The 14029-nt window shown below is 37.2% G+C and overlaps 3 protein-coding genes and 1 long non-coding RNA gene across 6 annotated transcripts in view; 3 read left to right on the plus strand and 1 right to left on the minus strand.

Moving 5' to 3' along the window:
* LOC111499959 (polyadenylate-binding protein RBP47-like) overlaps positions 1–4876 on the plus strand; it is a 14644-nt gene extending 9768 nt beyond the window's left edge. The window contains exons 5-6 of the mRNA XM_023151714.1: positions 3849–3945; positions 4483–4876. Of these exons, the coding sequence (XP_023007482.1) occupies positions 3849–3945; positions 4483–4662 (277 nt within the window). The 3' untranslated portion in view covers positions 4663–4876. The remainder of the gene's footprint in view (positions 1–3848; positions 3946–4482) is intronic.
* LOC111499999 lies at positions 1334–3200 on the plus strand. Its single transcript, XR_002721031.1, has 2 exons — positions 1334–2823; positions 2907–3200. It is a non-coding gene; the product is annotated as an uncharacterized LOC111499999 (long non-coding RNA).
* A 478-nt stretch (positions 4877–5354) lies between the features above and the next one.
* Positions 5355–7291, plus strand: LOC111499980. 2 transcript variants are annotated; one of them, XM_023151745.1, is made up of 2 exons: positions 5355–5864; positions 6614–7291. In XM_023151745.1, exons 1-2 carry the CDS (start codon positions 5529–5531, stop codon positions 7151–7153), a joined length of 876 nt encoding a protein of 291 aa, XP_023007513.1. In that variant the 5' UTR covers positions 5355–5528; the 3' UTR covers positions 7154–7291. The 2 variants fall into 2 exon arrangements, with proteins under 2 accessions (XP_023007513.1, XP_023007514.1); XM_023151746.1 differs by having other exon boundaries at positions 5357–5864; positions 6626–7291.
* A 3498-nt stretch (positions 7292–10789) lies between these two features.
* On the minus strand, positions 10790–13852 carry LOC111499958 (protein ALP1-like). Of its 2 annotated transcripts, none has more exons than XM_023151713.1 (2): positions 12302–13852; positions 10790–11427 (listed from the first exon to the last, which is right to left on the minus strand). In XM_023151713.1, exon 1 carries the CDS (start codon positions 13713–13715, stop codon positions 12357–12359), a length of 1359 nt encoding a protein of 452 aa, XP_023007481.1. In that variant the 5' UTR covers positions 13716–13852; the 3' UTR covers positions 10790–11427; positions 12302–12356. The 2 variants fall into 2 exon arrangements, with proteins under 2 accessions (XP_023007481.1, XP_023007480.1); XM_023151712.1 differs by lacking the exon at positions 10790–11427 and adding an exon at positions 11660–11986.
* Positions 13853–14029: the final 177 nt, after the last annotated feature.

Genomic DNA, 14029 nt, shown 5'->3' on the forward strand with positions numbered 1-14029 from the left:
AAAAAAAAAAAAAAAAAAAAAAAAAAATCCTAAAATTAGCTAAATCCATGCAATTCAAGCCAAGGCAAGGAGAATTAAGGTCTACTGGCCTTGAAAGTCGAAGTAGAATGAGAAAAAGTGGTAGGACCAAAACTGGTCCAATTAAATTGGAGTTTGTGAACCAGTTTGATTGAACCGCTGGATGCTGATCCCAATATCGAAACAGTCACTCCTTGTGGCTTCACGTCTTTTGGAGCTATGTCTGCTGCGCGATTTTAAACGACTACAGTTCCTTAGAAGCGGCAGAGACGACTTTGCTGCAACGAAGGAAATCAAATAGTGAGAATCCCTTGAGTTCTAAGCCCAAATCATAGAAAAATTGGGGAAATACACCCTTATGTTTGCTCCAATGTGGTGGTGGGAGGTAAGTCCCACTGGTGGTGGATGGTGATTGGTTGAAGAGAACAATAGAACTCGAGCGGTGGCAAAATCCTTAATGAATCCATGACGAGGATCGAAGGAAAACACAAAAGATTTGGTGAAGACAAGGAATAAATGCAACAACTTGGATGACGACAGTTGATCTTGGGCTGCGTGCACTATGAGAGGAGCTGACCTCACTTGACTTTTATAGCGAAGTAGGTCTGCGGCGGGTTTTTCCCTTTTTCCCTTCAAACAAATTTCAAGATGTTACAGCTTCCTCATTTTCCTTCAAACAAATTTCAGGATGTTACAGCTTCTCATCTCAGAAGGCTGCCTTTCCAAGTCTGGGCATGAAATTGTTGGAAGATTAGAGAGAATTACATCCAACCACTTTCCCCATCGCTTTGACACTTGGTTGGCAAAGATGGTTTCCTACATTCTTCAAGTTTCTTTTACACGTTCTTAAATAACTATTTGTAGCACCCTAGACCCACCGCGAGCAGATATTATCCTCTTTGGACTTTCCCTTTCGGGCTTCCCCTCAAGGCTTTAAAACATGTCTGCTAGAGAAAGGTTTTCACACCCTTATAAATGGTGTTTCGTTCTCCCCAACCAATGTGGGATATCACAATCCACCCCCTTCAGGGCCCAGCATCCTCGTTGGCACTCGTTTTTTTCTCCAATCGATGTGGGTCCCCCACCAAATCCAACCCCCTTCAAGGCTCAGAGTCCTTATTGGTACACCGTCTCGTGTCTACCCCCTTTCGGGGAACAACCTCCTCGCTGGCACATCGCACGGTGTCTGGCTTTGATACCATTTGTAACGGCCCGGGCCCACTGCTAGCAGATATTGTTCTCTTTGAGGTTTCCTTTTCGGGTTTCCCCTCAAGGCTTTAAAACGCATCTGTGAGGAAAAGGTTTCCACACTGTTATAATGGATATTTCGTTCTCCTCCTCAACCATATCACACTATTCTTCTTTCTCCTCTCTTCTAAAAAGTTGGTGGAGAGCAAACCCGCCTGTTGGCTAGCTGGGCCATGGGTTTAATCAGAAGCTTAAAGCATTCAAAAGTTTTCAAGGATTGGAATGTAAACACTTTTTGGCAGTTCACTGCTAACAAAACATCTCTTTAAAAAAGCTTGTCTGACATAGATTCTTTGGAAGAATTGGGTTCATTGAAGCCTAGCTATTTCCAGAAAAGGGTTGAAATCAATTTGAACTTCTTTCTATTGCTGCGTCTGAGGAACCTATTTGGCAACAGCGAGGTAAATTACAGTTGTTGAAAGTGGGTGATGGAAATACCTTCTTTTTTTTTTTTTTTTTCCTCCCCATCGTATAATTCCTGCCAATATGGCATGGAACACAATTGTTGAGGTGCTTGCTTGGTCGGTATGAGGTTAGTTACTGCCCAGGACATTGAAGATGAGTTTGTGACTTCTATAGAGCTTTATGCACTTGGAAAAGAGGTGGGCACACTATTGGACATCGATTGGAGTCACAGATTCTTTCTGCTGTTAACGAAATGGGGCACAGACAAAGTCCCTGGGGCTTCACTATTGAACTCTTAAAAAAAATCTTGGAACATTCTCAAGATAGACATCGAGAGTGTTCACTGATTTTTTTTTTTTTTTTTAAGAATGCTATTATCGATGCCAGTGTGTTGATGTGACCTATATCTGTGTCTTATCCCTAGAAGAATTTATGCTAAATCGGTAGGCCTTTAAGTCTTACTAGCCTTTACAAAATCATTATGAAGGTTCTCTCGAAAAGACTAAAGAAAGTGCTTCCATACACTATCTCCGACTACCAATCAGCCTTTGTGTGGCTAATAGATAGACTGTACCTGCATCTTAGATTGCAAATGAGTTTATTGAAAATAGACGTTGCCAGAAGGAACCAGCTGTGGTGATCAAATCTTACATTGAAAAGGATTTTGACAAGGTTGATTAGGACTTTCTAGACCTTATTCTTCAAGCTCAGGGTTTTGGGCATCCTTGGAGGAGGTAGATTAGGGGTTGTATTTCATCAATTAACTTCTCCATCATTAACAATGGCTAGCCCTGTGGAATGATCATTGCTTCTACAGGTCTTCGACACGGTGATCCTTTATCACCTTTCCTTTACACCATTGTTATGGATGTTGTTTTTTGTAGAATGTTCTCCCTTGCAGAAAGGAGATGCTTGATTAATGTGTTGAAAGTGGGTAGGACAGACCACTGTTTTTTAGATTACTCACTTACAATTGCGGATGACACTGTTCTTTTTTCATCTCCAGAGGTCTCTCACATTAATTATTTGTTGTATTAAAGAGTTTGAAGAAGCATCCGTGCTTAATATTTATTATCAGAAACCGATTTTATGGGGGTTGATCTCGATAATTCTCCTGCGGAATTGTAGGCTACCAAATGGGGTTGCAAAAATGTTGGTGACCTGCTGTTTATTTGGGTTTACCTTTGAATGGCAAGCCAAATTCTAATTCCTTTTTGCTGTCAATTGTTGAGAAGGTGCAGAAAAGGCTACGATCTTGGGAACCTCATATGTCAAAAGGGGGTTGATGAGACACTTATTCAAGCTACTAAAGTTAATCTCTCCATCTACCATCCATCCCTTTTTCCTAATTACTCAAAGTCTTCTGCGTCTATTGAGAGATCTTTTAGGAACTTTTATGGAAGGGAAATTTTCACAACTTAAGATGGAATAAAGTTAAACACCCGTTTGAGGAAGGTGGCCTGGGGATTATTGACCCAAAACTTAAAAATGCATCCTTAATGTTTGGATCGATTTGGCAATTTCACGAAGGAAAATTTGCTCCATGGAGGAGCGTGCAAACAACTTCTCAACAAGCATCCAACTTCTAGAGTTTTCTCCTTGAAGTTTTTGGTTGGCTACTTCCCCCTTGATATGCAACTTTTTCTCTCTCATATGATCACTGGTCACCCTTTCAAGAAAGAAAGGAAAATCCTTTGGCTGAATTTTATTTTGGTTTCTTTTTGGTCCATGTGAATACCTCAATTCACCTATCTTTACTGAAAAGGACCTAGACCCACATTCCATACGTACCTCAATGACATTTTTGGCTCACTCTTTGTGTAAATTGAATGCACGCTTTTGAAACTATAGTTTAACTACTCCCGTGACCAATTGGAAAAGTTTTTTATTTAATTTTCTCTTATGGAATGTTGCTGTTTCTTTTTTTATTTATTTATTTTTTTTAAAAAAATTGTATCCGTTAGATTCATAATGAAAGATTGATGAGTGTTTATACAAATATTTAGCTTTGTTTTTGGAGAGGATACTATTTTCAGTACTTATTCAAGCTTGATTTAAACTGACTCGTCATCAGTTACATGCATAATAAGCGAGATTGTCCAAAAAGACTAAATGTGGGCATTAGTGAAAAAAGCACATAACCTATCTTGGCATACATTTTTTCTTCTTTTTTGTAGAAAAAATGCCGAGGATGCAATACAGGGACTGAATGGAACAGTTATTGGCAAGCAAATTGTTCGTCTTTCTTGGGGCCGAAGTACAGGGAGCAAGCAGGTTTGACCACGTGCTTTTTCCTTTTCAATGTTTCCCCATCTTTACTTGTCACTTATCTTCTTGTGAATAGTTTTAGATTATTAGTTTTTAAAACTTAACATGTGGCCTATGATATTTAGAATATAAGTGTAGAAATGAGATTTGATGATAATTAGACACTCCTTGTATACAATATTAGACACATCAACATCTGATGAACCCATGTCAACAATTTTGAATATATGTCGAACATTTATTGGACAAAAGGAATAATGGATTGATTTTAAAACATATGAACATTGATTTTGAAAATATGTTTATTTATGTCGAATCATCTAGAGAAATATATATTTAGTTTCTTCACACTATGTTCCATTGTTAGATCCTCAGGCATCTTTTTCATTGATCTCTCTAAACGACAATAATCGTAGCTTTTTTCCTTGGTTATTGAAAACATTTTGAGGGTACTTTATCTTCAAAGGAAAGCCTTCGACGATGAACAGCCACTATTGATTCTTTTTCATATTTCTGAAGTAGTCTTATATTATATGTTGGCAGTGGAGAAGTGATTCTAATAACCAATGGAATGGAGGACGTTATGGAGTCCCAGGCTACGGTGGTGGATACGGTGGTTACTACTCAGTACCACAGCAACAGGACGCAAACACGCAAGCCACAGTTGGCGCAGAGTTAATGGGTCATCTTGCCCCAGCTGCCGCAGTTAATGGCTCATCTTGAGAAAAGAGTATGACATTGCATCAAAACACCAATCTCTTAGCTTATTCACTTTGTTATAGGGAATTTATTTAAGTTGTGCTTAACTGAATCTTTATTTACCGAATCATGTGGCTTCATAACATTAATTTCCTCATCATGCTTGCTACATCTGATGAACAATTTTGGGGTTTGGGTAGATTTCTACTATTATTATTATTTTTTCTTCAAGTTTAAATTTACAGATCATTATAATAATAATAATAATTATTATTATTTTCGTACATAGATGTTTGGAACCATAATGTTTAGACTATTCCATTAGTGAAGTAGTGACGAATCTTTTCAACCACTTACATTTAGAGGATTTAATGGCGTATTCACATAGTTCTGGAAGGTTTTTGGTGAGTCTTTTTGCGATTAGGGGTTGATTGCTCTTTGTCTGATGTCATTTGTGAAGCCACGACGAAGGTATATTCAACATAACGCTCTAGCATAAGTATGACGACAGTCTCTTATGGTAGCTCCTTGTCGTTATGATTCTTGCATGCACTTGTTACTTGGCATAAGAATCGAGCTTACTCGACCTTTGTATTGACATGAATTTTTCATTTTTAGGATTTGATTTCTCCATTTATTTTCTTTCACCCTCATACGAGTCTTCCCCCCACTAATTTTCTATTCTAACTTATAAGCTTATAATTATATATATATATTTGTATGGTGGATCCATTTTTGATCAATTTAGGAGGTTTTTCCAATTCATCTCCAACCCAATTTCCCTCAACTTTACTCTTCTTCCTCTCCCACCTAATCCTTCTTCTTCTTCTTCTTCTCTTTTCCATTCATTTCCCATAAAAGCTTCAGCCGGCGGCCGAGTTTTCTTAGAGATGGAAGTAGTTGTTAGAGTCCCTCCGGCTGCCGACATCTTCAACATCGGCGGCAGCCCTTGCTCCTCCCACTACTTGTCCGCTCCTACCAGCCCCTCCCATGCTTTCAACTTCTTCTCCTTCGACGACGACGATGTTCCCATTGGCTCTCCCTCCGCTGTCCCCTTCGGCTGGGAGGAGAAGCCCGGCATCCCCAAGTCCCCCAAGTCCTCCGGTACCGATCAGGATTTTGAATTTGATTTTACTTCTCAGTCGTTTAGTAAAGCTTCTCTCTCCGCCGATGAGCTCTTCGACGGCGGTAAGATCAAGCCGCTTAAACTCCCGCCTGGATTTCAGGTACCTTTTCAATTGTCTCTCTTAATTTATCTATATTTTACATCATTACTCATTTCAAAGAAATTTTTAAAACGTTCTTATCATTTCTAGTATTATTGTTTTTTTATTTAAGGTTATTAACTGTAAATTATTTTTTAATAAGTATTTTTAAATTTTTTAAAAAATGTAAAGTTTTTTATTGAAAATATTTAAGAGGAAGGTTGGAAGTTCTTTTTGAAATAATATTGAAAATAAAGTATTAACTGAAAAACATTTATGGGTAACTTTTTCTCAAATTTGAAAATATTATTCAAATAAATTTAATATTTGATTTCTTTGATTATTTTTTTAATTTTAAGAATGGTACGGTAAACTTTTTTTTTCCTAAAAATTTAAAGGTATTAATATTAATTTCGGAAGCCAATGAGTTGTCCATCAAATAACTATAAATATTTTTTAATTTTTAAAAAATGTAAAACTATTTTTGAATTTTTTAATATTTTTAAAAAATGTAAAACTATTTTTAAATTTTTTTAAAAGTTGAAGAATGTTATAGATGATATTTTTTAAACGATTTTAAAAGTAAAATATTAACTTTCAATCTAGATAGTGGTGTTTTAATATTTTTAAAAAATATTTACCGGTAGTTTTTTCTTAATTTTTTTTTATGGTATTATCGAAATATTTGAAAGCAAAAATGTAAAATTGAAAATATTTTATTAATTGAAGCTAGAATTTTGAAAAATCTTATTTAAATTTAGTTAATTTAGTATTTTATTCAGTCGAAAATGTGGTCCCCAAGACCGCCTCGAAAAGCAGAGAGCAGCATCGACGACCCATTTGAAGCAGCGCTGATGAAGGAAACTGCTCCCGACGGTGGAACAACCGATCAAATCTCATACATTTCCTCTCAAACTGCGCTCGACGGAGACGACGGCGGCTCCCTCGCCGCCGCCGCCGTCAAATCAAAGTCGGCGATCTCATTTTCAAAAGCCAACAAAAGATGGAGGCTGAGGGACTTATTGTTTCGCAGTGCATCGGAAGGCCGATCGACGGCGAAAGCGGATAAATTGAGGTCGACGTACGTTGTGATTTCTGAAAATATGGACAACGACGTGAAGATTTCGAGTTTCCGGTCGGCCGACGGCGGAGATTCGAGGTTTCATTCCACGGCGGCGAACCGAACGGTTTCTGAGGAGTTGATGATGACGAAGAAGAGACTTTTGCCCATCAAACCGGGTTTTCTGGGCCGTTTCTGTGGTTTAACCGGTCCAGTATGCCGGAGATTTCCAGGGGAATTGGGTCGTTGACACGTGGATGAACCAACAAAATTTAAAATTTTAAAATTTTAATTTTTTTGGGATTGTGTTTGTGGGTGTAACACATATTCATAAATCAATGATGTAAGAAATTGAAGTTATAAATAAAACTATAAATTAATAAAAACATTAGAATGAATTAAAAAATACCCAATTTTAAAAAAGTTAAAAATAGATTTATAGTTATAAATAAAAATAATTAATATTTTATTTAAAAAAATGTCATTTGAAAAACTAGGAAGAAAAAGTCTTCTTAAAAATAATTAATATTCTTAAAAAGTGACATTAATATCCTTACCATTTTTAAAAAATGTTTTAATTTTTTTTTACACCACTTGTCACGATCGCACTCTTGATGGCAGCAGATTTGCGATTGTGCGTCACTCACTTTCCAACATAAGTGAGCTAAGCCAATTCGTTCTTAAGTCGCCTATGACTAAGCGACGTATGCTCGAGTTTCTAGCCTCGATTTTAAAAAACGAGGGCAGAGAGAGATTTCAAAAGAGATTTTGAAAGAGACGTTATATATGCAAGCAAGAGAGTAACAGCAACTACTCACCGTGTATCACTGTTGATAGGGAGAAGTTGACTAACTAGTAACTCTAAAATTGAGGAGAGAGATAAAAATTTTATGATTATATTTTAAAAAATAACTTAATTTTTTTAGATAAATTATTTAATTAGTATATATAAAAAAAAGTGATTTTAAATTTATTCTACACCAAAGTCTTCGTTTGGTGCCTAATTATTTTCGTGATTATCTCTACATAAGTCATTATTTTGTAAAATTTAGTAACAATTCCTTAATTAATTAGAAGTTTCCTTTTAATAGTTTTTTTTTTTAATTAAGAATTTTTAAATTCATAAGAAGCTTCATGAATATAGTTTAATTTTAAAGTTGAGTTTGGTAGTATAATTAATATAATATTGTTGTCGGTTTGATAAAGCATTCTATCCAAAATTAATATAAAAATAAGCTATTGAAATGATCAAGAGTCATCTCGATAAGCATATGATTTAAAAAATTGTTATTAAGAATGGAAGTGACTTTTAACTTTTCTCGGTCACTTCTATCGTCTAAGACCTAAGGGACCAAATGTTTTTAAAAAATGAGGTCACCGTTCATGACTTGGATTGAATCAGGATCGTCTATGTGAGATCCCACGTTAGTTGAAGAGGAGCAAAAAACATTAAGGATGCCCTGACTCAATCTTGAGAGAAAGCCCGAAAGGAAAAGGTTAAAGAGAACAATATCTGATAACGGTGGGTTTGAGTTGTTACGGTCTACCTTAATCTTAACTAACACATAGATTTTGTCAATCACACAATATCTGATAGCCGTGGGTTTGAGTTGTTACGATCTACCTCAATCTTAATTAACACATAGACTTTGCCGATCACCTTATAGGATGACTCACATAATGATAGAACCGATTTAATTGAATTGAATCCTCTTGTCTAACTAAACCGGATAACAAATAAGTTTAGTTGAATTGCCAAGAACTAGACCGACTCATTATTTCAATATTATATAAATGAGAAAGATGTCGATGGCTATTTTTCAAATATAAAATGGTCTAATAATCCAATTTGATGTTTTTGCCTATATTTTCTTTTTGGTTCAAGCTTTCGAGTCCTATAGACCACTTTTTGTTAATGGTCATACCCTTTCGAGCTCTTTCTTTTTTAGTCTATAAATCTAGTGGAGAGAATGTCGTAATTAAATATTGATTTGTCGTCTTTCAGCTTTCCCTTTCGAGCTTCTCCTCAAGACTTTATAACGCGTTTGTTAGGGAAAGGTTTCTATACCCTTATAAAGGGTGTTTTGTTCTCCTTCCCAATCAACGTGGGACATCACAATCCACCCCCTTTAGGACCAACGTCTTTGCTAGCACTCCTTCATTTCTCCAATCGATGTGGGACCGCCACTAAATCCACCTCCTTCGGGGCCCAGCGTCCTTACTGGCACATCGCCTCTTGTCTACCTCCTTTGGGGAACAGCGAGAAGGCTGACACATCGTCCGATGTCTAGCTCTTATACCATTATATCTGCTAGCGGTGGATGTAGGTCGTTACAAAATATTTATAATGTTATTTCACATCACCTTCCATTATCTAAAGTTACAAAAAAAAGAAAAAAAAGAATGAAGGAATAGACCAAAATGCTATTAAATGAAAAAAAGTTAAACGTGGAGTTGGTGTTGGAATGTGTTAACGAAAAAGACGTGGTTAGAAAACATTGGCCAAAAGAAGAAAACTAAGCGTTAGATTTACTTTATTACAATTGGGGAATTGTGAATCACTTTCTATCGTTCTTTTTAAAGTTTTCCCTTTTTCATAAAGAAAGCTTTAAAGTTTTGACCAAATTTAAGAAGCATGAACTTTATTTCAAAAGGGAAGAATAAAAAAGATATTAGTGGTGCTAAAATCGCAAATCCCATCACGACGCTGACAATATTTAAAATTTGGATTCAGTACGTGATGACCTTGATATTCTTCTACGTCATGATCATATTATTTTCTTCTCGCATGTAAGAGTAAAGACTATCTCTACAGATCAACTTAAGCTCTTTGAGCATCTTTTGTCTTTACTCATATGTTCCTTGCGAAAATTGTCAAGAGATCATCCAATATAAACTTACCCAAAGCAAAACACATTCAATATTAGAGTTCTTATGATTTAGCTACTTCTTTTAAATTTTTATTAGTTTTCTATTCTCAGAACTCTTCATTTACTCGAATATCACATGGTTACCAACTTTTGCTTTGGTTCGTCTTGAACCATACTTTATTGGGAGAAGTACCGCACTGATACCATTAGTAACGACCCATGTATCAAGTGCCGTATTTGGATTAGTAACAACCTATGCATTAAAATCTTATGTCTGACTCATAAGATCCATGCATTTCATTAAAATATCTATATTTGACTAACTATTTTTTTAACCTTTTAAAATATCTAATTTAACTAAAAATATTTAGTCCCTCAAGGATTTTTGCACAAAATTTTTTATAAACATGTTCACATGGACAATTTTGTTAATACGAGACAATCATCGGTTCTAATGTTCTATTCAAATAAGATAAATTAAAACGATATTTTATAAATAAGTAATTATCTTAAATATATTATTATTTTAATAATTCAACCCGTTGACGTGGACCAATAGATGTCCAGTCAAATGGGAAGACCCAACCAAAAGCAAATGGATATGTCCAATCAGTGTCCACCTCTGTCATGGAACACTTCATCTCTGCACAAACTAATTTAGAACTAAGCAAATGGTTTCAATTTTGGTAATTAATTGGGGACAAACATATTTTTTAAATCTATATCAAATAATTATTCGAAAACAAATATATTTGGATGATTTCATCGAATAATTTTTTTCTTGCTTTTTCAAAAAATGAAGAAAAATAATCGATTAACGGGGCTTCTCAAGTTTGTTTTTTTTTTTTTATAAATGAAATAGACATGAGAGGATATGAACGAAGCTTTAAATATTTCAATTGAAAACATTTTTAAATAAAGACAAATAATAAAAATATTGATAAGATTTTCTTATTATTGACTAATCAATAATTAAAATTAAGAACGAGAGAAAATATCATCTATTCAATAATGCGCTAGAATTAACCCTATCAATCATTTCTAATCACAATACTTTAGTGACTTAGAACTAGTGTTTATCACAAGATTTTTATGTAGAGTGCGGAGATTTCTATGGGGGAGGACATGTCAATCAAACTTACTAGTAGGAATGATGAGACATGATCATTTATGTGAGAACCTACATCGATGGGGGAGAACGAAACATTTTTATAAGGGTGTAAAAACTTCAACCTAGCAAACGCGTTTTAGAAACCTTAAGGGGAAGCTCAAAAAGGAAAGTCCAAAGAGAACAATATCAATTAGCAGTGGGCTTTCTAGTACCTATGGATCTCGTTGGTGTATTTCACACAAAGATGTGTTGGACGTCTGTGCAATTAATTGTACATGAAGCTTCTCCTGAGACTCGACTCTACTATCAGATATCATAAAATTTTTAAAAAATGGAAAACTAAGAAAAATAAAAATAAAATTGCTATAAAACAAAACCTTAAAATTTTAGTTTCCATTAATGGTTAGTTGCAAAATGTCATCTCATCTAGAATCAAGATGACATTTTTAACACAAGCAAAGCATTAAGAATAGCAAAACCCTATACCTCGCTTTACTCGACCAATAAATCCGGATGGATTACATCGTGAAAGAATTGTTCGGCCTACAAAAAGTAAGATTTGTGCTTGAGAAAATTATCGAGTAATCAGAGATTAAAAAAAAAAAAGATTTGAAATTTTGTGAAAAGTGTGTTGGTTCTCTGAGGCAAAAAACATATCAAATGGGCTACATGAAGCTGGCATGCCTGTAAACTCGGGCATGGTATTCGAAACGTTTTCCTAGTTATATCGATCTAAATGCTTTTAGGAATGAAAATATGCAAGGCAGCTAAAAGATATCATCCAAAAACTCTCCTAGAACTGTCCTTATATGGGGGAGACACGTTATATCATAGCAGCACGACAAAACGAAGACAAGGGCTCAACACACATTCAGGGATCAACCATTTTTCTAAACCGCCTCAAATGTCCTAGTTTCAACAAACATTCAGCCATAATCTGCAGCACCTTAGCATGTTAAGGAGACACAAACGCATCCCTTTGTTCCTAACTTACATACCTCAAGCTACCTGTCAATGCCATCTTACTCCATTCTTGCAGTTCTCTCCCATTTCATATACATTTTCTCAGACAACCAAATTCCTTCTCGATTCAACATAGACTCTACAAGAACAACATTGTAGCTTAATCTAATAGCTTTCTCAGTTATGACACAGTCAGATGATATTACTCAACCAGCTTCTTTGTAACCATGCAAGCCCACGGCTAACAAACATATATTGTCCTCTTTGGGTTTTTCCTTTCGGACTTCCCTCAAGGTTTTAAAGCGCGTCTGCTATGGAGGAGGTTTCCACACCCTATAAAGAATGTTTCGTTCTCCTCCACAACCAATGTGGATCTCACACTTAATGTAAGCAATAAAACAGAAACAAACCTATCAAACATGGCAAGAATGAAAAAACTACAAGAAAAACTTACATTTGAAGAACAGAGGCTGGAAATTCATCTTCCCTTCGAATTGATGAAATACTAGCTATCTCGATGAAAGCCTATGATGCAAATCATCAGCCAACGCCTGCCTCACACTTTCACCATAGTAACACAAGGATTTCTCACTGTCAAGGATATCAGGAGCAGGGCCAGTCTCCTCTGGATCCTTCAAAGGTTCAGGCTCTGGCTCCTTGGCAATTTGACACAAATTATGCAGTACACAACAAGCAACAATGGTCTGTGGGGCATGGCTTAAACCCACATTCAAATCCTGAAGGATCTTCCACCTAGCCTTCAGCAACCCAATTGCGTCAACCACAACAGACCGACCCTTCATTAGCATTCCATCGAACAGGTTCTGTGCAGGCGTGCCGATGCCGTTCGGCGAAAATGGTGTCAACAGGAAAGACAACAGAGGATAGCCCCAATCTCCAACAATGTAGGGACGAACATGGTGACCCCTAACATTGATAACCTTATCCCATACAATATCACCAGAAGTAAGCCTATGGTACATAAGACTATCCCTAAAATGGCTCGCATCATCACTGCCACCAGGAGCTTTAACGCATACATCCCAGAAGATCTTCTTGTTGTCAGCAACGACCTGAAGCAGAACCGATGGATACCCAAATCGGCAATTGTAATTAGTCGAAATGCTCTGGTCGGCAGGCAATCGACGAAGCTTGATTGGACTGCTATCAATGGCACCACACATATTGGGTAGAGATGTCAATTTTTCAAATGCTTGAGTTGTTTCAATCAAGCGCCGACGACTGACCGGAATTTTGATGAATTCAGCGTAGAGTTTGGTGGCCAAAAGACGGGTGACCATGTTGGTGATTTTGGAAACGAGATAGGGTTCGAGGGAGAAACGGGCAGCTAGGGTTTTAGCGGAGAGGCCATGGCAGAGACGGGAGAGGACCATGGCAACGGCGTAATCGGAAGGGAGAGAGAGATTGGAGAGGGCAATGTGGGGTTTGAGTTTGTCAACGATGGTGGTGAAGACAGGGTGGGAGATGCCATAGAGGGAGCGCCAATGGGCGTCGCGAAGAGGGGCTTCGAGGGACCAGATGTGGTCAGTGGAGAAGGCGCGGAAGGCGGACACGGAGTAATTGGAGGAGGAGGAGGTGGGAGGAGGGGGAGTGGTGGTGGAGGCAGCGGAAGGGGAGGAAGGTGAGTTGGGGCGAGAGGAGGCGATGAAGGAGAGAACGGAGGCGATGGTGAAGAAGAGGAGAGGTGCGGCGGAGGAAGAGGAGAGGAGGGAGGTGGGGGAGTTGAGGGAGGCGGAGGAAGGGGAGGAGGCGGAGGAGGGAGTGGAGGGGAGGAGGGAAATGGTGGGATCTAGGTAGTTGTGGAAATGAAGGAGGGTTGAGAGCATTAGTAAGAAGGATTGATCCATCGACTTTTGTTCTTCTCGCCGGAAACGGAGGTCGGTTCAAGAGGGGACTGATTTAAGGGAAAGGGTTTCTTACCGGAATTTCTCGACAGTTCTTGAGAAGCAGAGCTTGAGCCTGCTGCAACAATGGCGGATGCCCGGAAAACCAGATCGGTGTGGTTTACTCCTTCAACCTGCCCAAGCAAGACGGGCCTGCGTAGATCCCAGCTTGGGCTCGGCCCATTAATTCTTCTTCATCTAAAAGTTATTTCTTACAAAAAAAAAAAAAAAAAAAAAAAAAAAAAAAAAAAAAAAAAAAAAAAAAAAAAAAAAAAAAA

The sequence above is a fragment of the Cucurbita maxima genome, unplaced genomic scaffold (genome assembly GCF_002738345.1).
Source record: "Cucurbita maxima cultivar Rimu unplaced genomic scaffold, Cmax_1.0 Cma_Scf00027, whole genome shotgun sequence".
In the NCBI taxonomy this organism is placed as follows: Eukaryota; Viridiplantae; Streptophyta; class Magnoliopsida; order Cucurbitales; family Cucurbitaceae; genus Cucurbita; species Cucurbita maxima.